Below are 25,330 nucleotides of genomic sequence, written 5' to 3'. Positions count from 1 at the left end.
CCTACCTATGTTCTAACCTATGAGGGCCAAGCAGTTTCTTTATTTTTTAACCAATGATCTTCCTCCATCAAAAATTATTTGTGTGTATGTCTGTGGGTGCAAGTGAGCAAGTTCAGGGTCCTGAAAAAATGAGAGGATGGTATTGGATCCCCAACTGTGGGAGGTCCAAGCCTTTGTAAGCTGTTTGGCATGGCTTCTGGCAACGGAACTTGGGTTCTCTGTGAGAGCAGTATGCGCTCTAACCCCACGATCCCTCTTTCCAGTCCTTATAAAGTCTTTAATGTGAGCATGGTAGTGTGATTTCAAAATGCTAAAGAAGGATGTCTATTTGTTTAGGTGAGTTGCAAGAAAAGATTTCAAAGGATTTACCACAGACTCAGCAGAACCTTTAAAAATAAGAAGTATAAATGCAAGGTTCTCCAAAGGAAATGACCAAGGCAACAATAGTCCAGAGGCATTGGAAGGATATTACAGTAGAATATTAAGTTTGACTCTGTCTATAGGCTAAAGGATACACACAAAAGACTAGGCATTGAGAGGTGGTTAAGGAGTTCGGATTTTACAGTATATTGAACTCTGTGCTAAGAACTTTGGAAACTGCTGCGTAATATCCTGAAAAGCTTGTATACTACTCAGTTACCAGCGAGAACAGGTTATTTGATGATGTTGTTTCCATTTTAAATGCTATTGAGGATGAATATAAATTATCGTTTTCTTTTCTTGATGCTTAGGATCGCAGGGTGGTCCTCCACCCCCGGGTATTTTTTCTTCTCCTGTTTACTCAACTATGTAAGTATCCAAATTATTAACATAGAACTTTGCATTCATATTTTGGTAACTGCTTAAGTACATGACTACATGAAACCTTCTCCTTTTTGTAATCTACTTAGATTTACTGAAACCTCATTGCTTGAAAACTTGAAGAGTGAGCTTGAATTGTTGACAAAGTGAAGGCCATCCTCCTTCCTCCTATCCAGTCCTCTGTTCTCTGAACCAGCATCTGTTCCCTTTACTTCAGGGTTTCTTTGGATTTCTCCCTCAAATATTTATCTACGACTTTTGAAACTATGGGCTTCTAAACATTGATAAAATTGTTCATCATAGCATTTCGATTACTTGATCATCTTTCTCTTTCTTTAAAGTTTTGTAGTGTTCTCCAAAATAATACTAGCGCTGGACACTGCAACGTTTCGAGAAGAGATGTTAGGCAACAAAGCTTTTCATTTCTCGAATACTGGGGAGCAGATATTTTGGCATTTTTTCAACTTGAAAAGAAGTGACTACTGCTTTAGAAACACTGTGATCGTTTAAAAAATGGTTATGTGGGGGTGCACGTGTGCATGCAGGTGTGGGCAGACAGAAGTCAACATCACCTGTTGTCTTTCTCTTCTCTTGATATGTTATTTTAATGAAGCAGAGTCTCTCTCTGCAGCTGACCAGCTTTTATGTATGGTCTCAGGATCTAAATCCTGTGTTCGTGCACAGCAAGCTATTTGCAGACAGGACTGTCGGCTCAGCAACCCAATGCTAAAATTTTAAAAAGAACTCAACAAATCAAATGAAATATAGACTAAACTGCACAGTTTACAAACCTAGATTCTTATGCAAATGGACATACAATAGAAAACATCTCTGATGATAAATGATTTTTATGTTTGAACTAAGCTGTGCCGATGATGACTTTGAGCTTGAGGTTGATGGGCATCGATATGTAGAACTCAGTGCATGCTCACAGAATACACAGCACGTTTGATAGTCAGAAAGAATGACTCTCACCCAGACAAGTAAAATGAGGAGGGAAGAAGCCCATCATGTGCACACAATGATTATTTGTATTTATGTGATAAAGAAATGCTAGAGGAGGAACATTCTAACCTCCTTTACTGTCTCGTCAGACTCTATTCATCACAAGTACAAATTTACCTATATATCATGAATATTATGACTTTACCATGGGGACCCCATATTTGTTCCAATGTCAGCTACCTTTCAGCTCCTACTTATTTGTTCTTTTAAGAAGTGTAATTGCAAAAGACTGCTGTTAGAAATGAAAATTTATAACATAGAAATAGATAAAATGTATCGGCAGTGGGAGCAGAACTGTACTAAGTAGGCATCAGATGATTAAGTTTGAAATCCTCTGCCATATAGAATATGCTTAGAATCTGTATTAATTGTTTATTAATCTAAATTTCAAAAGTTCAGGACACTACTATTATGATTAAATTAGCATATAATTAATTACTTTGTCAGCAACACATGGGCAAAATTTAAGGCAAGAGACCATTCAAAAATAGTCTTCATTTGAGATTTGGTATACATAGGCACATTTTTATAATCTATTTATCAAAGATCTATTGAGAGCATGCTGTATTTAAAGAACAATGCCGCATCTTAGGAAAATATTAAAATTTACAGAATTAATGACTGTGATTATGATGAACTATTTTAAGAAAGCAATATAGGCCAGTTTAAAACTCCCTATATTATATTCACATCATTCTGAAATAAATGTTTGAAATAGTGTAAGTTTTCATTTTTATAATGATTGAAGAATTATGGTTCTGACTGTTTTTTGTCAGTGTCCATTTCTTTTATGAAAATAATGAATTTTTGGATGTCTTTACTTTTCCATTATCTTTGATTTTATAGCTCGCTTTAAAAAACAATTGCTTCTGTGGAGGTTGCTGGGGATTTAGTGATGTGCCTCGCTCATGCTAGGCACCATTCACTCAGCTACACTGGCAGCTTAATAGAGTCAATATTTAATTCCATCTTTTCAGTCATTTCTTTATGTCTCTCAGAGGTCTTTGCTCCCTGTTTGGACACATGGTATACTGTTAGTGCAGAGAACTATAGGACTCTAGTCTATGCCTTAAGACAGAAAAAGTAAACTAAAAGTTAAGTTTAGACAACCAAAGTAATGAATAAATAAAAGAAGGAAGGTTTGGAACTTGCAGTTTATTAACAAACTAAATCTGAGAAAAGTTCTGGTCTGTGGACTGTTGTCGCCCCCCCTCTCCTGTTTCTTTCCTCTCTTCAAGCATCTTTCTCCCCTGTTTCTTCTCTCTTTTTCCTCCTCTCTCCTGCCTTAGTCCTAGCCTAACTCATCATGAACTCAATCTTTCTAACTCAGTCCCCCATCTGGCTGAAAATCCAGCTACTATGCCATGCTCCCAAAAACATTCCTGAGCTGAAACTATTGAAGTATTTTGTTTTGTTTTCTTGCCACACAGGTACGTTGCAATATTTAAACAGATGTGTTTTTTTTCCACATTTTGTTTTAGATTTTGAGAAAAATAATTTTGGAATGTATTAGAGATTAGGCAAATAGTTAATGTTTGGAATGATTAGAAATAAATGTCTAGACTTATTTAACATAATTTTTAATTATTGCGTTCTTACACATTTTTATAAATCTACCCTTTAGTATATAATAGTAAATCTAATTACAACACATGAAAGAATGTGTTCATCACATCATTGCATGATGATGACTGATGCTAGCGTTGAATGCAGCCAGAAAGCCATGATTCTAGCCAGTAGGTAGTGAACAGTAAGTAGTTCACACGTTCTCTTTCTGCTGTGAGATGCAGCAAAAGGAGGATCGGATTTTAGGATCTGAAAATGCAGATAAAGGGTTACAAGAGAGCTATGATCATAAAACCCATTGTCTCTGTTAGCAGATAGGATAGACTGATCATCTTTTCCTTCTTTTCTTATCATGTGTTACTCTCTGGAAAACTGGAAAACATACATATCAAAGGTTTATCAGAGTTCCAACTACCAGACACAGGCTGTTTATGTAATATGTTGTTGTTCAACTCTCCTGAGTAAATAAAGCACATTTTTGATTCTAAAGGCACATGTCTTAGGAAAACATTACATAAGAACATTCAAGAGAACAAAGCAAAGTTTAGGGTATTTTGTGTTTATGTAGAACTCTCATAAAAAAGAAACAATAAGTGATATGAACTTTAAAAGTATTTTTATAAATCATGTCTTCTAACTTAACAAATCATAACTATTTCTTAACTTTACAGGCAGCAAAATCTACAGAATTGCTTGCAGGATAAAGTATGTATCATAAAATTTACTGATAAGACAGTATACTAATTGCCATATGCCATTCTAGAAAAATGTAAATCAGATGCCAATAATCATCTGCGAATATTTGTTGGTCATACCCTTTGTCTTTTCTTGTATTAGAAGTTAACTTTTAGATAATTTTAATAGTTTCCTTTTAGTGGAAAGTTGTTATCAAAAAATACTCTTGGTGCTTTAGGACAGTCTCTTGGGTATAACATGGAGAAGCATTCAGGGACCTAGCCCTGAGAAGCAGAATGAGATAACAGGATCTCATCTCTCATGAGATATTATTAATCAGTGTAGCTTTGCAAATATTGATGGTGAACTCCGGAGAGAATGAGTTGAGATACCTGAGTCCGTCTCTAGCAATTCTCATAGGAAGAACCTGCTACCAAAGAGCACAGGTACAGGTACTTGCTCACCTGTGAGCTGAGACTTGAGGCAGGAAAATAAAAGAAGGAATATTTTAATAACATTTAACTCTGTCTAGTCCGAGTAGTCAGGGATATTGAGGAATATCACAGCAGTTGGTCTTTTCCCATTGAATCCTGCGCAGTTAATAATTTATAGGGCACACGGAAAGCTTCTGTTTAATATAATTGAAAGAAATGGAAGAACTAAGATTCCTTTAACCTCATTTTGTTGCATGCAAAACTTTAGATGTTGCCTTCTTTTTTATATTACAATTGGAAAAGCTTTATCCTTCACCTAGTTTAAGAACATCAGTATGGTTCTGTTGTTCATTATATCTTGTGTAAGAAAATACATTAGATATTTTAATGTGTATGTTCAGTATTGTTCATTTAGAATAAGTATCTCCTATCTTAAAATTTATGATTTATTAATAGAACTTTCAATTAAGGGTATATTTATGTAACCTAGATTTTTATACTTAAACTTGTCTTGATCTGTGCTTCTCGAGACGTTAGTCATCATCTACAATAGTAGTGAAAAACTATTTTAAGGAATTGGGGAATTAGAGCTGAGTGGCCTTTCATTAGGCGCTTCCTATGAGCTTCAAAATGGATCAGCAGAGAGGGTACTACAAAGATTTGATCTTTTCTTGTGAGGCTGACCGTAGATATATTTTAGATGAGAGCAGCCTGCCAGCCTTTCTATCGTGTCTTGCATATTCATTCATCTATTTTCTACTTTCCTGGATCATTTTTACTGATAAGTCATGTTAGCTACACAGCTAGTTTAAAATGTAATAATTCTGTATTCCATAAAAACAGACTGTGTACTTATTGATATGGCATGGAATAGATACTAAGATGGTTTATTTTTCATCCTGATATAGAAGTTAGACAGATGCCTCTGAAGAATTCAAAATACTTTTACAATATCTTTTTGGAGAAATACTTTGAAACAAATTTATCTGTTTTCAAAATATATCACAGGTCTGATATCACATTTTTTTCTAAAACATTTTGTGAGTTGTGACTAAATAGCAATTTGATAACTTTAAATATAAAGATATTTGCTCAAGTTATGAACATTGGGAAATAGTTTTTATAGTTTCTTAAGGTATATAAATAAAATGAAATTTTATGCTCAAAATATTTCCCTCTGGTATGAAGTAAAGCAGTTTAAAACAGTCTGAAATTATGAGTAGATTCTGTCTTTAATTTTTTTATAAATGGTGCTGGTATTCTACTTATGATATTATTGTTATATAATTGTTTAACATGAAAATTGAATGCTAGCCCCGTATCTTCCAAATATGGAATAAATGTTTATATGACTTCTTTTATTTGAATATCTTCTTTCTAGATAACTTCTGAAGAACTAAATGGCATAATTCAAAACATAATGACGTGGGTTGTAGCTACAGTGACCAGTATATTATATCCAGCCATCATAAAATATGAAGAAAGAGTACAGAGTAGTGCTTATCCAGTGTCTGATGACTCAGACCTTTCTTCGGATAGCTCAAGTTTTTGTAGTACGTGCAGTGAGGGTTTTACATACAGACGCTTCACGGCTAAAACATTTCAAGCAGAGCCATGCATATTTGCTGGTGACATGCCAGTCAAGAAACCACCCACGCCTTTGAAACCCCCTTCAGCACACGTGGAAAAAACAGTTATTGACAAAACATATCAAGTGAGAGGACAATCGATATCCTCACAAGTCAATTACAACAAAACCAGCTTGGAATATCCATTTCCTAAGATAGGAAGCAGCAAATCGGATAGTCACCTTTTACCATCGTTAGAAACCAGCACCAAGAAATCTAAAGATGCTACCACAGAAACAGATAGTTTAGAGAGCCCGTTTCTGTATGATAAAAAATCAAAGGCCATGGATCAGATGAAAAATCTAAAGAACGTTTTTGTCAATTTTAAATGTCACTTGAAGGGAGAAACGCAGCTCATTTTAGAAAGTATTTTTCAAGAAATCATGTCTGACTTAACCCAGGCCATCCCTTCTCTTTCCTCTGTGACCGCTGAAGTCTTTGTGGACCCGTGTGACACAGAAAGGGAGGACATGCTCTCTAATGTTGACATATGTTCAGTCGCTTCGGAGATTGTGGAAAACATGCTTGAGAAGCTGGAGTCGGCGGTTGAGAGAAAGTGTGTGCAGATAATTTCACAAGAAGATCTGACCATCGATACTAAACCCACTTTATCAGCTAGTGGTGAATATTACTCATCCTTGGATACGAAGACTTCAGAAGAAACGCTGACTTACACCTTGGAACCAATGTGTGATGTGGCAGACGACATGGTACATACCATTTTAGAGAAGTTAATGACGCTTGCATCTTATAAGAAAAGTGACCTTCCTCCTGAAGACACAACTAAACATTTCCATCAACAAATTAAGACAGAGCCACCACATAAATTCTATCAAAAAACTGACCAAAAGACTAGTTCTGAATCTGATGCTGCTAATCAAATTGTGAAAGAAGAGATACAAAACTTAATATCAAATATTTTTTCACAATCCTCTCTAGTTGGTTATGTAGAAGAAGCAATAAGCACTATACTAGGCTATGTACAAACTGAGCTTAATAATGAGAGACTTATTGCATCTGAAGAAACAGTAGTACTTCTTCAGCTACTGGATGATGTCTTAACTCAGCTTCACCGGGTGCCAGCAAAAGCAGATGTTAAAAAACATAGACAACCCAGAGTAAGAAATCTTCCTGATGCTGAAGAAAAGTATAGACTCACTGCCGCAAGGACCTTAAATGGTCTTAGAACTAAAAAACCATTTCCCCCTATTAATGTCCCAGGCATGGTTCTTTATTCTGAAGATGATGATGAGGAAATAGATAACCTTGTGAAAAGTGTGCTTGATTCATCCTTCACTGATGAAAAAATAAAATCACAAGAGCAGATTCCTAATCACTGGCCTACAAAAAGGGATACTTATTTTGAATCCAAAAGAAGCCATAAACTACCAACAAAACCTACATGTCAAAGTAAAGTTGGATCTCATGACTGGGGATTAAAGTTGGAGTTATCTCTTAGTAGTGAAGACATTGTAAGGACACAACAGTGCTTGACTAATGATCCTTCGATTTTCAGCCAAGATCAAAAGTATCAAATACAAAAGGCTTCAGAAAACATAGTCAAACACATTTTAACAGAAATGCTCAAGGATATGTCTTCGGTTTCATCTCATCACCCAGGAAGCAAAATTGATGAAGAAACCTCTGCTTTTGTCTCAGAAAAGTCTCAAGGACTATCTGATCAAGAATGGATGGAACAGCACTTCTCGGGGTCAGAAATCTGTGCATTTGCACATGAAATAACAGATTCTGTGATAAATATACTTCATAAGGCTTCAAAGTACATTCCTAAAACTATTAAAAATGCCATTTCATCTGTTCATCAAACTTGTCCGGATCATTCTGATACTCCCCAAACGGCAAAAGAAATACCAAATAAAACGCCATTCAAAGTATGGTTTGACAGTGAAAAGAAAATGAAATATTTATCCTCACTCAATGTAGAGATTGAAAAGTCTTCCCAGTTAAGATCTGGAGGATGTGAACCTAAGCGTGTAAATGATATTACTGATAAGATCATTAATACAATTTTCAAAAGGCTGAAGTTATTTATTTGTCCAAAACTGCAGTTAGGTAAAAAATCTTTACTGGCAGAGAAATCATTACATTCTCAACTTAGTACTTACACAATGAAAATAGTCAACATTGTTTTAGATGCTATACAGAATGAACTAGAACTCAGCAAGATAATCCCAAATCTTAGGGAGGCAGACCATACCAAGTGTCGTACAAGCAAAGGGTTGTTTGCTGATTCCAATGAAACAATAGACTCCCATGTTAGAAGTGTCAATGACATTATGGAAAGTCCATTACTAGCATGTATTTGTGAAATGATATCAAGTACAAATGAAGATCAATCAAGTACTTCAACTTCTATAGACAAGGCAGTACCTACAATGTTGTGTGGGTCTGACAATGTTAATAAACAAAACATTTTGTCAAGTAAGCAGGATAAAAATTCTTTTCGACGATACTTGGCTACACCTTGTCTTTACCACAGTGTCACTAATGGAAAGGAATTGAAAGAGAGTCCCAAGTTGCAGGTGTTAGAAGAAATTGGAGAAACACTGCATGAAATGTTAAGCAAACTCACAGGTGCTCAGCCAGATTCTCAACCATCTTGTAGTAAGCAAAACACAGAGAACTCAACTAAGGATCCTCCAACACTATCTAATGTTCAACTCATTTCCAAAGCAATTCTGGAATATGTCCTTGCAAAATTATGTGATATCGACATAGATAGCAACGTTGTAAATTCTGGGTTGAAAACTATCTCCGAATCCCTTGACATTGATAGCCTATCATTTGCTTCAACTTTGGAGGAAATGGCCAAATGTACAAACATCATCTCCAACATAATTTCCAAAATGATGATGGGGAATAAAGACACCACCAAAAACAAAGCAAAAGGTGATATCCCAGGGTCTTCAAAAACTGAGAACTCAAAAGAAATGTGCCCAAATAAACTGAAGACCGTTGCCTTAGATATTCTGAACATGGTTTTTACTAAATTGGAAAGGTTTGCCAGTGGAAACATGGAAAATGTTGGTGGTCTCAATGATGAAGATAAGAAAGAGAATGAGACGGGTTGGGAACTTGAAAGCAAAACTTGTCCCACAGATTCCCATGATAAATCACTGCAGTCCACTTTATACACTCATGCAAAGAGGGTATCAAGCGCTATTCTGAAAGCCATTCAAACAGAATTAAATATTAACCCATCAGATTGTAAGGAAAATATAAAAAGCTCACCACAGGAGACACAAATGCTTACAAACATAGTTGATTTAATTTTAGGTGTAGTATCTAAAGATATGTTTACTGAAGCTGAATCTGAGAGCAAAGGCATTGAAAACTACAGGTATCGACCAGTTTATGGAAATTTCCTTCCTGGAGGAGCTGAATCAGAGTCATTTCTAGATGATGACACACAAAATAGAGAATTCATCAGAGATATAACATCATCCAGAGAAGAAACTAGGACCTTTTGTACTGACCAGTGGGTTCTAGAAAGAACCTTAAGCAAAATTGAAGTGAAACTCAAAGAACCACACAAATCCCCGATTGTTCCTATTATAAGAAATATTTTGAATGAAATTTTTCAAAGTGCTTTAATCAATCAATTAAATACTATTTCCATCTCACATCCTCATTTTAGTAGTATGCCTCATAATGTACCTGTATCAACTACTCAAACGTCTCAATTTATGGATCCGCTGATGGCCCCTTTAGTGTCTGACGCAGATGTAACTGTAGTGGTAAATGATGTTGTTAGGACCGTATTTCACAAGCTTTATTCAGCTGCCACAACAGGAAAGCATGTGAGTGAAAACAGTTGTGAAACCATCATCTTTTCAACCAACGTTTCCTTTCGTGAGCATGCCTATCCAGGAAACAGACCTGTCCGTGTGCCAAACGAAAATCCGTGTGATATCCAGTCGAGTTGGAATGTTGACAGACAGACCAAAATAAATGTAGTTGAAGATATTGTACAGGCAATATTAGAAAATTTAGAAACTTTTGCTGCTTCCAAAGTAGAATCTCTCTTTCATCCCCAAGTCGATTTCAGAGTCCCAGTGACTTTGGCAGTACAGCAGGAAGAGGGAATGGTAAGCCAAGCATTATCAGGAGAAGACTCTCATTCTGATAAGCAATTTCCCTGCTGTTCAGTGAGTCATAGTAACCCGGGACAGATGGAGTCGTGGTGCCAACTGTCTTTTTCCAAATTAAATATTTACGCAAAAGAAGTGGCTAGGAAAATTTTACAAGGTATCAAACATGAATTGGATAAAGAACAAGAAAGTCCTCTCCTGACAAATAACCTTGTGTTTTCTGAGAATATTGTAAGTCAGGTTGTTAACACAGTGCTTGATATTGTGTCATGCAGAGGCAAGTGTGAGAGCACCAGTTCCGACAGAGAAAACTCTTCAGATCGGCACGAAGGAGTTGTTGAAAGGCTAGTCAATAAGGCAGAATATCGAAAAATACTTGAGTTTCAAATTCAAGACACCATTGAAGGAATCTTATGTGATATTTATGAAAACATTATATATCAGAATAATCTCTCATTCGCCACGCCCACTCTGCAATACAGTATTCCTAGCAAACACTCAGAAGCAAATTACGAACCAGTTGTTATGGGTACAAATATTATCCCTAAAGTGTCAGTTCCTAAGACAGACGTCATCTTGGTATCCAAAGATATAGTGGATATTGTGCTTCATAACCTTAGTTCCTTGGTCATGCTTGTCATAAATGCAAAAGATTCTTCTTCCTCGAGATTGGCCTTCTATGATATGTCTCCAAAATCACAGTGCCAACAATCTCTTTTTATTACACAAAGCGATGAAAAACAACCAGGGTATTCTTTACACCCAAAACATAAGAATTTAGCTAAAGCTGATGTTTATCAGGTGCATGCGGAGAGAAATGAAGACACCAGGGAACCTGCGCCTGACCCATGTGAGGAAAATGCAAACTTCATTACGGAGACTATTTTTAATCGGTTACAGTCTTTTGCCACAGAAAGAATAAATTCATTAATGACTCCTGCCTCTCAGTCTAATAAAGAAAATGTATTTGTTAGCCCAGCATTTGAAAATGGTAAACAAGATGACAGCTTTTTTCATGAATCAGATAAATTTGAATCTGATGTGAATGTCCTAAAATTATCAACCACCAAAACAGACCCTAGCCAAGAGCTTGCAGAACCTGTTTTTGCCAGTTGCAGAGAAAACTTTGGAGCCGCAACCCACTTATCACAATCTAGCCTTAAGGACTATGCTGATTTCATTGCCAGTGCTATTTTGAAGCTCATTAAAAATGATTTAGACTTAGAGATGCAAAGTGTGCACACATATTCAAACAACATTTTATTTCAAAAAAATATCATTGTGAGTGAAATTGTTGATAGCATCCTAAAAATTTTGCACAACAAAGGATCTTTAAGGGATGGTTTTTTATCCTCACCAGAGAAGCCTGGGTGTTCCCAGTTAACCATACCAAATGAAGTCTTACTGGGATACGAAGGGACGGAAAAAACGACCACATTACCACCGTTTACAAATGACCCCTTAGGAGAAAACCCAATAACAACGGAAAAGGAACTCCAAAGAGCTGTCTTGGAAGAAGTATTTATGAGAAAAGGAGAATCAAAACCAAGAGAAAAAACTGAAATATTTAGTGCAGTAGAAGAGGTTTTGAAGAAGTTGAGTCAAAACATAATGGAAATCATAGGCCACTTGCCGCCATTTAATGAAATGCCCTACATTGTGTCTAAACCTAAAAGTAAAACATCAAATATAACACAGAAGAGATTCTTTCAGTCTCATATTAACAGCCTATCAAATGATATACTTGAAAATATTTTGGGAGAAATGCACTCTGTAGTTGTGACATCATTGTACAAAAAAACTAAAAGCTGGAGAGAGGTAGAAATGCGTGACAACAATGACATCTCATCAGCGAAACCACCATGCTTTAGAGAAACTAAGCCCGTAAGGAAAAGAAGTAATTCCCCTAGAATCGGGGTACCACAAGTGCACCTTTATGCAGATAATTTAAACCTTCTGGTGTTAGAAAATGCTTTTTTGCCATATTCACCACTGCAAATTGGAAAATACTTAGTTCAAATAGTTCTTGATAAGTTGTCAAATTTTGTTTCCCTGCATCTAGAAGAGAAATTTCCCCCTGAAGGTAGTTATGATGACATGTACCTTCTTCGGCTGCATAATTCTAAACTTAGCCCTAAGAACAGTCCTAGGCCAGGGTGCAAAACAAGTTTAAAAGCAAGGTCAAAAATTACCTCTCTCTCTAAATTAAAAACAAAACCGCATCTAGGCATTTGCAGTACTAAGTCCAGAAGCAAGACCAAATTAGGTGCTGGAGAGAAGTCTCCCAGAGAGAACCGATCCAAAACCGCCATTGGGCTGCCACAAACTCCAACAGCGGATGCCCAAATGATACTGAAAATCAAGCTACCAGCTTCAGAATTAAGAATTTATGCCAAGAATATAATAACTGATATTTTAGAAATAATTATGAAAGAACTTGAAAGAGTAGCACAAAAAAGAGCCATGTTAAATACAAAAGCACTTCCCACTGATCAAATTTTTGAAGCAAGAAAAATTATTAATGAAGTGTTGCAAGAATTATATGCTACAAACAACCACAATTTGGCTTCTCCAAGTAATGTCTCAAATCTAGGTGATTTCCACCAACCAAAGCAAAATGTGGGTGCAGGCTTCCCACCTGAGCAGCAGGCGTGTTTTTACTTAGAAAATGTCTCCTCCCAGCTAGAACAGATTTTTCCTAAAGAAGGTATCTTTAAAAAAATGTTTGACAAATGGCAAACAGAAACAAGTGATACAGGAAATGAAAAGTCTAAACTTTTAACCGTAGCTGAAAACATTTTGACCGAAATTTCAATTAAAGCAAAAGATTTGGAGTATTCACTTTCGCTTTTAAATTTACCGCCTCTTGAAGACTGTGAAAACAGATTCTATGATCACTTTAAAGGCGGAGCTACTAGAGCTGAGGACACGAAATCACAAATCAATCTGTTTGGACGGGAAATTGTTGAAATGCTATTTGAAAAATTACAGCTGTGCTTCTTGTCTCAGCTACCTACTCAAGACAGTAAGGGGATCCTACCAAGTAGGAAGGAACGCGTTGCTGCTAAAAGTAAGCATGGTGCTCCAACCAAGCACATTCTCAGTGGCATGCAGACTTTCAACACGAAGATGAAAGATCAAGTGTCTATGAGCCACCAAATTGTGCAAGAGATTGTAGAAAGAGTCTTAAACATGTTAGAGTCATTTGTGGACTTGAAGTTTAAGCATATCTCTAAATATGAGTTTTCTGAAATAGTGAAAATGCCTATAGACAATCTTTTTCAAGTGCAACAGAGACAATTAAGCAAAAAAATGTTGCCAAAGTTACAACCATTTAGGAAGTTTAGTGATGAACTCAAGCCAAGTACTGCTCTAGCCAAGGAAAATGTGCAGAACACACTCCTCCAGGCCCATTCATTCCATGCGGAGTTACTCAGGTATTCTGTCACTACTGTCAGTGACATGCTTAGTATAATCAAGAATAAGCTCGACAACGAAATAAGCCAAATGGAGCCATATCCATTCAGCATATTGAAAGAGAACATTGCCGCAAGTGAGATCATTGGTACACTGATAGACCAATGCACTCATTTCAGTGAGTCTTTGATCACAAACCTTCCAAACAAAAGCTGGTTCAAAAGGACTGAGAATGTTTACATTGTTAACCAGGTTGAATTTGCATCTCACGTGAAAATGCCTACATCAAAGGTGAGAAACACCAGTGTGAGGAGTCATGTTCCGCAAAGGAGTGTATCTGGCTTGGGGCTTAGTTCAGAGAATGGTACAAAAGAAAAGTATGGGATGAAACCTAATTCACCCCCACACACAAGTTCCTGTGTGGAAAATAAAGATAAAAGCCCAGAGTCAATGGGAAGGCCCAATTCAAAATCTGGGCCATCATGTTCTAGAAACAAAGAAGAAGACCAGAGTCAAAGGCAATCCAGCTTTGGACTTTTTGAGGAAGTCACAAAAGGTAACAATTCTCTCCCTGAAGGCAGTGTGTTACAAAAATTGTTTAAGAAAGCAAATGATTCCACAGAAGAATCACTGAAACAAGTGATGTCATTCATTGAAATGGGGAAAGGGGAAAACCCAAGGGTTTTTCATTATGAGACTGCAAAACCAATAGAGCCAAGTGAAATTAAAACAAATGCTTCCGCACTCAAAATATGTGTAGCAGCAGATAATATTGTTAACACAGTGCTCTCGAGCTATGGCTTTCCTCACCAGCCATACCCTGAAGAAAGCCTGGAGACCATGAGACCATTTTTTATGTCAGAACAGCATCCTTTGTCTGCAGTATATGGAGGACAAAAGAATGAGAAAAATTTGCTCCAAATGTGGTGTCAACGGATGCCCTGTATAGATGATGAAAAAAGTGAAGGTCTTGAAGCCTGCCAAGGGGATCTTTCTTTATTACACAAATGGAAAAATAAAAGCCCCAAAATGACAGTGGAGGCTTTGGAAGACACTGACACGATTGCTTTTGTTGATCATGAACTGGGTCCAAATGAAATGCATTTGGTGGCAAGACATGTCGCTACGTCTGTGGTCACACATCTGAAGAATGCCAGAGCAGCAGGTAAGCAACAGATAAGTTAATTTTTAAGTTGAGATAATTTTAAGAAGACAGTAAAAGGTATATTCAAAAGATCGCTTGTCTGAGAGTCTACTTTTTGTTTTTCTGAAAATAGTTTTAGAACTGTAGAATTTGGTTACTTTTAAATTTCCATGGTGTATAAAAATGTCACTAAGTTAACTGTTAGTGCATTAAATATAAAAGATGTGGTTTGTTTTTTTTTTCTCCTGTAGGCTTTCAAATAAAGTAAAAAATGAAAAGAAATTTAGAGTAGAGAACTTTGGAGGAGCATGCACTATGAATTGAAAAGTTTGCCAAGTACTTAGACATGCCTTTCCAGCTGCAACCTATCATTCACTTTCTGGAGTTGGTACACTTGTATTTTATTCAAGATGATAGAGTAACACAAATCTTTAGACTTACAAGTAAAATGCAGCAAATATTTTGAATTGATATACTTTTAAATAATCATTTCACGGAGCTACGGAAGGATGTTTCAGCAAACCTGAAACATCTGTTCTCTTAGTGTCCGTACACAGTCAAGGCAGACATCAACCCATGACTTAAAAATTTGAATATGGAAGACCCGTTTTTCTCAATATATTGGCTAAGACTAAGATTTCACAATTGTGAAATACTTAAGGAAAATCCTACTTCTTTATTTATTAAGTTTTAACTTTTACTTTAATAGGAGCAAGATAAATTGTCAATGTATTGAATATCCTTAGTTTTCTTTAATCCATTCTAAAAAAATGCTTATGTTTCCTTGTTACATTTATTTTTTAGTTTTAACCGAGGAGAACTTGTCTCACGTTTCTTCACTTCCAAAGAAAAATTATAACTCAAAAGAGCCTCTAAAAAGCATATATAGTAACTCTTCAATGTATCAGTTTTGTGAACATCTCTCTGACTCAGTCATCTGCTACTTGATTTCAAACATTTCTGATGGCACCAAAGAGGATATCAAAGACAAAGCATGGGAAATCCAAGATGTAATATCTAACAAATATATCTCAATTCATTCTCAAGTGTATAAGAGCAGGTCCATTTCCATTGGAGAACTCGCTTTAAGTATTTTTGAAGTTATTATTGACATTCTTTCTAATGGTAACATTATAAGTGTTGACAAAGCATTTCAGGCTTCCATAAAACCCAAGTACAGGTTCTGTCCAGGTTTGACTTCTTCTGACTTTGATGATATCTTTCAAGATCTCTTAAAAGGAGTGATTTTTGTATTGTCCAAAGGACTAGGGATAAATCGCCATTTTGAAAATAATGTAAGAAACAAACCATATTCTACATGTCGAAATAGTGTGCCCTTTTTCTGCAAAGCCAATACCATGGAAAGTCAGATAGACGCCAGAGACTGGGAATCATGTCCTCACCTAACTGACTACCTTGCTCAAAGAAATAAATTAAATTACCTGACATGTAAGTTAAACAGTCTGGTTGGTAACCTAAAATCTCATGAATCCAAAGAAGTTGTCAATGAAGTCTTTAATATTGTTTTAGATTTATTTTTACCAGATGAATTTCCAGATGGGGGTATGAGTTCTGGTAAACTAGCTAGAACATGTCTTACCTCAAATAACCAACAAGGTAATAAAATACTTACAAATAATCTAGGGCTTTCCCCCAAATCAATTTTTCTTCTCAATATTGTGTGTGAGAAACTTATTAGAACACTTCTAGAAAAATTCACGGACACTGCATTTCTTGAAGATAGTTCTCTTTCTCGTGAACTAGCAGAAGAATGCCAACATGTAAAATTACTTCGAAGTGCTCAAGGTAGAGATTTTGATTATTGTAAGGCACCAATGGACTATGAACAATTTCAAGGAGATTACATGTCGGATGTTTTGGAAAACCTGGCAGACATGGATCAAGATGTATTATCATCCGATCGTATACTGAATGTTGTATCCCACAGTTTGGTTAAATCTTTGATGGATAAGCTATCGCATGGTTTTCAACAAGCTCCTTTTGAAAACAAATGCATGAACTACAAAACAGGAGAAATACAGCCTTTTTCTCCAAAAGCAAAAAGGAGTGAATTCATAGAATCGGGACAAACTAATGGCCAAGTAGGATTTGTGAGCTATGACAATAATGTTTTGAACAGGTCCTTGAATAATCCCAGTGCAACTAGCTTTAAAATGCAGACAGCGTGTGGCAAACAACATGCTGTAAAACCTTTCTCTTTACCACTTCCTGGAAGACAAGAATCGAGGGGAATGAACACAGTAGACTTTCATAAGCTATGTCAAAGAGGTGTAAATTGCAGTGTATATTCAGCCACATTTTTGGAGGACATAATGTCAGAATTATTTTTTAAGCTGTCTACCTCATTGTGGAGGAAAAATACGAACATCACTGAAACCTGGCTCAATGAGATAAATACATCGCTTATCAGCAATGTGGTGAATGATTTAAATGATGCTCAAATTACTGTTCTAAGGTATCCTGAAGAAAGGCTCTATTTCCCATCAGCACATAAAGGATGTGTTACTAAGATTGTTGATTCTATTTATTATGACGTTTTACAACAATATGAATTTCAAGTAACCTGTGGTAATAATCTGCCATATGATAATCCTTCAGTAGCTGAACAAATGTTTAATAGAATATTGTTAGAGATTGTAGACTATCAGCTTCCATCTTGCTTCAAAGGAAAGCTCAAATCAAATTCATATCATACGCTCAATGCTGGAATCATACTACATAAACTTCAAAATAATCTAAGGAAATTTATTTCTGAACCCGTGTCTTCAAAGGGTTATAGCACCATGTTACCACACTCATTTTTAGAATATGTCATCAGAAGACTTTTAGCTCAGCTTCTTCCCCTGACTATTAAGCCTTCATCTTTGAAAAAACAATGTATAATGAGTTCAGATTTTGATGAAATGTCCAACTGTATAACAAATAAGGTTATGTCAGCCATTTCAAAACATAAAATCTGGTTCACCATCTGTGATAACCAAAATCTCCACACAGATAAAAACCTCCAAAAGATGGTAGATTCTGTTTACAGAAATATTTTTAAAATGTCTGGTTCTCTTGATTTAATACAAAAGAATATAATTAGCCGAAGTCCAATTATGATTGACCAAATAGCCAGTTTTATTATCCAAGAGATTATTGAAAACCATCTTCAACCATTTTTATGTGGAGAAAGTTTACCTCGCCCAAAAACTCCGCTGGATGATGTATCTTATATGGTCAAACAAGTTCTCAATGAAGTTGTGGAGTCTCACAAACTGCAGAAGTCATCCTCTTTTGGCATTAACCCTGATAAATTCATAGGGGAAATTGTTACCAGAGTTTTCTCAAAGATTTTTAGTCCTAAGCCTAATATTAAGGCTGAACTGGAAAATATGACCCAAAAAATAGTAAACTCGGTGAATAACCATTTAGACCAAGCTAAGATTCCTATTCTATGTGATAAGCAATCATCCTTTCCATTTAGTGATGCAGATATTGTAGACGAACTTGTCACCTCGGTATATAGAAATGTTCTGAAGCAGCATGGGCTAGATCCTGACATTGACGAGTCTGAAAATAGTGATGCTTTTGTGGAAAATATTACCAAATTAATCACAGCAGCTATTTCAGACTACCTTCTTCACCCACTGTTTTCTGGAGATTTGTCAGCTGCTTCTTATTCTAATTCAATGGCTGATAATACTTTTTATAATGCTCTTGGTAACATCAATAAATCCAGTAAGTCAAACCAGAGTCTGCCTCCATATAATACATTGCTACCATACACATTTTTGGACGATATGGTCAGCATACTATTATCTAAAGTTTTCCCTTTTTCTAAAACTGTTTCACATATAGGAGCTCCAAAAGATAAAGGAGTAAATTTTAATGAAATTGCTTCCAATCTGATCAGTGATATTAGAACAAAGATTTCCCAACATGAAATTAGATTTTCGAAAGATGAAGAGGCAGCCAAGTCCTTTTACTCAGAAGAGGATGTTCGCCATCTTGTTGATTCTGTTTCCACAAATATTTTAGAAAACTCCGATTCTCAAGAATCAGTGGAACAAAATATCACCAAAAGCAATGATGTTTTCATCGATAAAATTGCAGGTTTGATTATTAAATATGTCTGTGAACAGCATCTTCAGCCATTCCTGGAAAAGAGGCAATCATCCGCTCCAGTGTCCAAATGGTTTGCCGACAAGCAGCAGTTAACTTACGCTAGTGCTTATTCGTCAACATTTTTGGAAGATGTGGTCTCTGGAGTCATAAGCAAAATATTTCACAGAGTGGTTGGCATTGTACAAGTGGAGTCAACAAGAAATTCAGAAGCTGTTTTGTTTGATAAAGCTGAAGCTCTCATATATTGGATAACAGAGGAATTTTCAAAAGCGCAGGTTACAACTATCGAGAATGCTGAGGAACGGCTGTGTATTTCCCCAGTAAGGAGCGATGTACTCAAGAACATTATTGACACTGTGTACAGCAAAGTTTTGGAAGACTATGAAATGGAAATAATGCCTCATAAAGATTTTCTAAGCGACACAAAGGCATTGGCTGGCCGGATAACCAAAATTATTCTGACTGAAATTTTTGACTTCCAAATTCCACCAGATCTTGCAGCAAATTTGCCTTTAAGTTTACATTCCAAACTTAGTCAAAATGTTTTGATAAATAGAGTCCATTATGATATTAGTAAGTCAAGATTCCGAAGGCAAGCATCAACAATATATACTACGATGCTCTCGCATATTCATTTAGAAAAAATAGTCACTCAACTTATATCACAGATAAGCCCAACACGTTCCAGTGTAGGGCCTTCTGATACTCCTCCATCAAACTTAAGTAACACAGTCATGAAACTGATAAATGAAATCATGTCAATAATTTCAAAACATGCAATATGTATTGTAAAACATGGAAATGAGAAGCAAAGTATGATTTCAGAAAAAGACATACAGTCAATGGTCGACTCCATTTACGCTGATCTTTCTCATTCAGATCTATACCAGTCTCTTACAAAAGATAAAAAAGGTATAAGTAGCATACCTGTCTCAAAAATAGCAAGTTTCATAATAAAAGAGATCTTCAATCATCATCTAGAGTCCTTCTTATCGGGAGATAAAAGCTTTCTTTCAGCTTCAGTTGCTCAACCCCGCAAGAAGAAAGCAAAAAACCCTAAGCAAAGAGAATTGTCTTTCATTGTGAACTCTGCTGCCTTTTTGGAGGAGGTAATTTCTGAGCTTTTATGTAATATTCTTCAGTCATTCATACAGAATTCCTTGGCTGATGAAACCCCAGAGAGAGCTATAACCAAAATAATGGACCTTGTTACAACATTAGTAAAATCAATTATTTTAGAGTTCACTACATCTGAAATTTTACTTGCAGAAAATTTGGATAAGAGTCTATGGTTTTCAGAGACATATAAAGAAATGGTTCAAAAAACGGTCAACTCAATTTATGAAAATATATTAGATGAATATAAATCACAGATTCAACTACATAGGGCTATACAAAATGACGCCACTTGTTTTGGAGGAAAAATATATCATTTTATACTGGAAGAAATTTATGACTATCAGGTGCAGTCATTAGTTTCAGGGGAATTAATGCCTTCTTCCTACTCTTTCCCTCGAGCTGAAAATATCATCAAAAATGTGCTCAATGTCATCTTGAAAGATACCAGTGCCTTGCCATCATGCATGACAGTGCTTCCTTCTTCTCTGATAGAAAATATGATTTATAAGCTTTTAGTAAATATCTTCCCTTCAGATGACACTACGGATAAACTAAAGGAGAAAGAGGTTGGGCCAGATGATACTGACGAATTCATGGCTGCAGCTTCAAAACTGACTGATGAGATTTTAAAAGAAATTTCTGAACATGAGATCAGATTTGCCACTGAAGAGGAGACCGCAGTGGGAACTACTGACAACTTCATTGACTCTGTATGTAATAATATTTTGAAAAACTCTGAATTCCAAGCCGAAATACAGAAAGAGTCACAGAAAAAGGGAGGTTCATTTCTCAGTAAAATAGCTGGTTTCATTATTAAAGAAATCATGGATCATCATTTGCGACCATTTTTATATGATGAAGGCCCACCTGATGGTAACTTACCTGATTATGGCAAAACTTCTGTTGTTGCTAAGTCTGGGAAAGAAAAGGCTCAGCCTTCGCTATTTTCAGCTGCATTTTTAGAAGATGTAATTGTTGACCTTGCTCACAAATTTTGTTCTTTTGCATGTCTTACTGAAGATTCTAGGAAAAATGATATGCCAGAGCCAGAAATTGTGAACTTAGCTATCAACTTCGCAAACTCTCTCATACGGGAGTTTAGGAAAAGTGAAATCAAGGTTTTACCACACGCTGAAGAAATATTTTCATTCCCACCAATTGGGAAGGAGACAGTTGATGAGATATCTAATTTTGTTTATGATCAGTTCATAGGGAAGTTGGGATCTGATGGAATTCAGAAAGGTGACACCGGTAAAATTGCTATAGAAATGGTTTCTTCTTTAGCACAGAAGGCAATCTCTGCATTCAAGATTCAGCCACTACTTTCAGGAGCCTGGTGTTCAACTTTCTTTTCATTTCTAGATCCAGAAAGTATCAGTCAAAGGGTTCAGCGTCTACCACGGAAAACCTCCATGCAGATTAGTAGATCCTTAAAGCAGACCCAGCTTGCTCTGGCTAAAGACTTATCAATGAGAAAAGATGAAACCAAAAGCGCAATGCTTAACTGTATAACTGCCATTATGAAAACCAATATCATCAACCTGATGTCAGGATCAACTGCAGATGTCACAGATACAAAGAAAGATGCTGAAAACAAACCAAAATCTGCCACTCAAGAACATGAGGCTGCCTCACAAGTTATGTCTCCAGCGACCAGTGTGAAAAGTAAGGAAATTCAGGTTGAACCTTTGACAGACATATGTAAAAGTAGTGAAACTGAAAAAGAGAATTTAGTTCTAATCAATGAGCAGGGGCAGATGACTGAAATATACACCCATTATTCGGTTGCTACTGCTACTGTTGATAACATTTCTGAGAAAGAGGTACATGGATCAGATTTTGTAACAGACAATGAAAGGAAAATGGACAATACCAGTAAAAGTGTAGAGAACATAGATGACAAGCCCAAGAGTGAGAGCAAAGAGACAATGACAGAAAAAATTGGAAAAGCAGCCCAGCAGCTAGTCAAGGAAGAAAGAATGAGGTCTGGAGATGAAGTGGATGTCGATGAAGAACTGTATTCAGAAACTGAACGCGTTCAAAATGTCATTGAGAACATTTATGATAATGTTTTAATAATATCTTCTCAAGAGCCATTGGACATTTCCAGACCAATATACAGCAAAAGCCTCCTAGGTGATAAAACTTTGCTGATACTTCAAGATTCTGCACAGCCTGTTACAGCAAAGGATAGATCCCCATCAGTCAGCAAAGATATTGCTCCTAAAAAGAAAGCAAGTGAAGAAACTGAAGCTAAACGAAAAGACGAGAGTGAGGTAGAAAGAGAGAAAGAGATTAAAAGTCAACCTAAAAAACCAGACCATCCGCCATCCTCATCAGGAAGTAAACCCACAATTATTCCTGCTAAGTTTCTAGAAGATGTCATCACTGAAATGGTGGACAAGCTAGTATTTACATCACCACCAGAAACAAAAACACATGATAGAGTGCCAGATCAAAGTGATAAACAAAATCAAGGTGAACTTTATGACACAGCTATGAGACTCATTGACTCAATGCTGAAGCAGTTCTCAGACGCAGAAATCAAGGTATTTAGGCCAGAGAAGGGGACTGAGATTATCTCCCAAGCAATTAAAGAATCATCAGTTCATACATTACCTGCCGGATCTAAAGAAGCAAGTACAGATGTACCATCATCCAGCACGAATAATGAAACTGTGGATAAGGTGCCAAGTGTGCATACAACAGCTGAACGATCCTCTTCTGACAAGATGCCTTCCTTAGAGAGAATGCCATCAATTGAAAAATCAATTGTCAATAAAATCGTACACTCCTGTGTTTGCGATGTTCTAAAGGAATGCACATCTCAAGAGTCTATTTGCAAGAACATCAACAGCAATGGGGAAAATCTAGCAAAAAGGCTAACTAGCACAGTGATAAGTGAAATTTTTCAGCATCAGCTTAACTTGATATTTTCTGATGAGGTACCAGCTTCAGCATGCGTGCCTCTGGAAACAAAAGATGTTGAGGAAAAGGTACAGAAGGTAGTGCAAACAGTCAGTAAAGAATGTCAAACCTCATCTCCATACACTATAAAGTTGCCTTTTAAATTTTTGGATGATGTGATTTCAGCTCTTTTAGCGAAAGTGTTTTCAAAGCTATCCAATGTCAAAACAAAAATATCTCAACCAAATTTTTTGACACAACTTGACTTCCTTCAAATGAAGTTAGTAAGTACAGTTGCAGCAGAGATTGCCAAAAATGAAGATCTGATTATACAGTATGTAGAATCCCTGCATCCAAATGATGATGAAATTATTCAACTGGTGGTTCAGACAATTTATAATAATCTTTTGCCACAGTTTGGATCACAGGAAACTATCCAAGACTGTATAGTTAGTGGATGCAAACTCCTTTCAAAAACTGTGGTTGATTTAGTCCTCCGAGAAGTGGCCGGCAATCAGTTACAGAACTATTTTGGTGGTGAGCTGACTCCATATCAGTGTGCTGAAGTGGACGATGTTGTTGAAAATATCCTCACCAATGTTGCCTTAACTACTCCGTCACAGCCACGACGTCCTTGTAAACTATCTTATAACGTAATAGAAGCAATTGCTGTAAAATTTTTATCAAAGCTCTTATCTGTGTTTCCAAAAATGTGTACAGAAAGAACTAAATCTCAAGAAACTGAAATGCAAAAAATAAGCTCAAAAATATTAAAGTCAATCCAAGAATGCATCTCCAAAAGTAAGATCAAAGTTGTAAAACCTGCCAAGGAATCAGAACCTGTGCCTTTAGCGGACGGTGCAACAATTGAAAAGGTAGCTGATTCTGTTTATGCCAACCTTTTAAAACACTCTGGCTCTCCTACATCTGTATTTGAAGACTTAAAGGGGAAGAGTAATGTCCTTTCTGACATAATAGGTACGTTAATGGTGAAGGAGATTTCCAATTCTGAATTTCAACCTCAAGCAGATGAAGAACTCTCAAGTTCTGGATTAGTTTTGGAAGCTGTCAAAATTATGGAAAAGGTGGTGAAAATTATTGATGAACTTAAGTCTCAGGAAAAACCTTCATCTATAAAAGATTTAATGTTAGACTCCAGAGCTTTGGAGGAAGCTTTGGCTTTGTTTTTGGCTAAACTAGTAAAGCATCCTGGTGCTGCAAGCAAAGACAGAGACAATTTAACGAAGCCTGAGTTAAATAAAATTGCATCTCAGTTGACAAAATCTGTAACAGCTGAAATTTCCAGAAGTAACATCAGTCTTGTGGATTCTAATTCTGAAGAACAATCTTTAGATCCAGAAAACATTGAAATGATTTCTCAGGTTATTGAGTCTGTTTACAATAATATAATAAAACAATCTGGAACACATAATGAGGTCTACGATGTGAAAGATACAAAGAAGTCCTTCCCTAAGAAAGTGGCTAGCTTAATTGTTGATGGAGTTTCGAATGTTCCTTCATGTAGGGTTAGCACCAAGAGTACTTACGTTGCTGCTTTTGGAGATCTAGACACAAATCGAATCATTGAAAAAGCACAAAAGCACGCTGCACAAATGAACTCTGACTCTGACAAAGAGTCAGATGATGTATTAGAAGATGAACTTCCTGTTAGAATAATTCCACATGTCGGAAATAAACCACTGAAAATAGATCCAAATATCATCTCAGAACACTTAGCAGTTATTTCTATGAAGACTCAGCCTCTGGAAACACTTAAGATGGACTGTATAAAGAGAACTGGATATAGCATAGCAGAGCTGAGAAGAGCTTCCATAAGTGGAAAAGGTCACTCTTCCACAGACGTGTCTGAATTAGGAACAAGACAGAAAGAAAGACGCATCTCATTGGATAGGACAGGACGGCTAGATGTAAAACCCTTAGAGGTAAGTATCGCAGCAATGGAGGAAATAGGCCAACAGTGAGCCAGGTCTACGATTTTCCTTTTTTTTTCCTAGATATAAAGAAAGATAAACTTGTTATTTCTGTCAGTCACACAGGGAATGGGTTACAGCGGTTCATCTCTACAGTCAGGATTTTCAAGGACTAAAGGCCTAAGGCTAGTTTTTATAAGATAATCCCCTAAAACTATTTTCTTTGAAGCAAGGAAACATAACTATGGATCTTTATTAAAACTAGAACAACTGGAATATAATTATATTTAGAATATTTTAAGAACATTTATTAAAAGCCATTTATTTAGGGCACTACAGTACTATTTTTCTTTTATTATTTTTATTTCAATTCTTTTATGTAGTACATTTTATTCACATCCTTGTCCCAGTTCCTCTTGTATCCTCAATTCCTCCAAATTCACCCTAATTCATATTCTTTCTT

At 36.2% G+C, this 25,330-nt stretch overlaps 1 protein-coding gene across 1 annotated transcript in view; it reads left to right on the top strand.

Moving 5' to 3' along the window:
- The window catches only part of Fsip2 (fibrous sheath interacting protein 2), a 66,272-nt gene that overhangs the window by 24,588 nt on the left and 16,354 nt on the right, over window positions 1-25,330 (top strand). Inside the window, exons 14-17 of the mRNA XM_057755786.1 lie at window positions 732-789; window positions 4,044-4,077; window positions 5,863-14,803; window positions 15,587-24,879. Coding sequence (XP_057611769.1) covers window positions 732-789; window positions 4,044-4,077; window positions 5,863-14,803; window positions 15,587-24,879 — 18,326 coding nt within the window. The remainder of the gene's footprint in view (window positions 1-731; window positions 790-4,043; window positions 4,078-5,862; window positions 14,804-15,586; window positions 24,880-25,330) is intronic.

Source organism: Chionomys nivalis, chromosome 22 (genome assembly GCF_950005125.1).
Source record: "Chionomys nivalis chromosome 22, mChiNiv1.1, whole genome shotgun sequence".
NCBI lineage: Eukaryota > Metazoa > Chordata > Mammalia > Rodentia > Cricetidae > Chionomys > Chionomys nivalis.
This window is presented reverse-complemented; position numbering and strand designations above follow the sequence as displayed.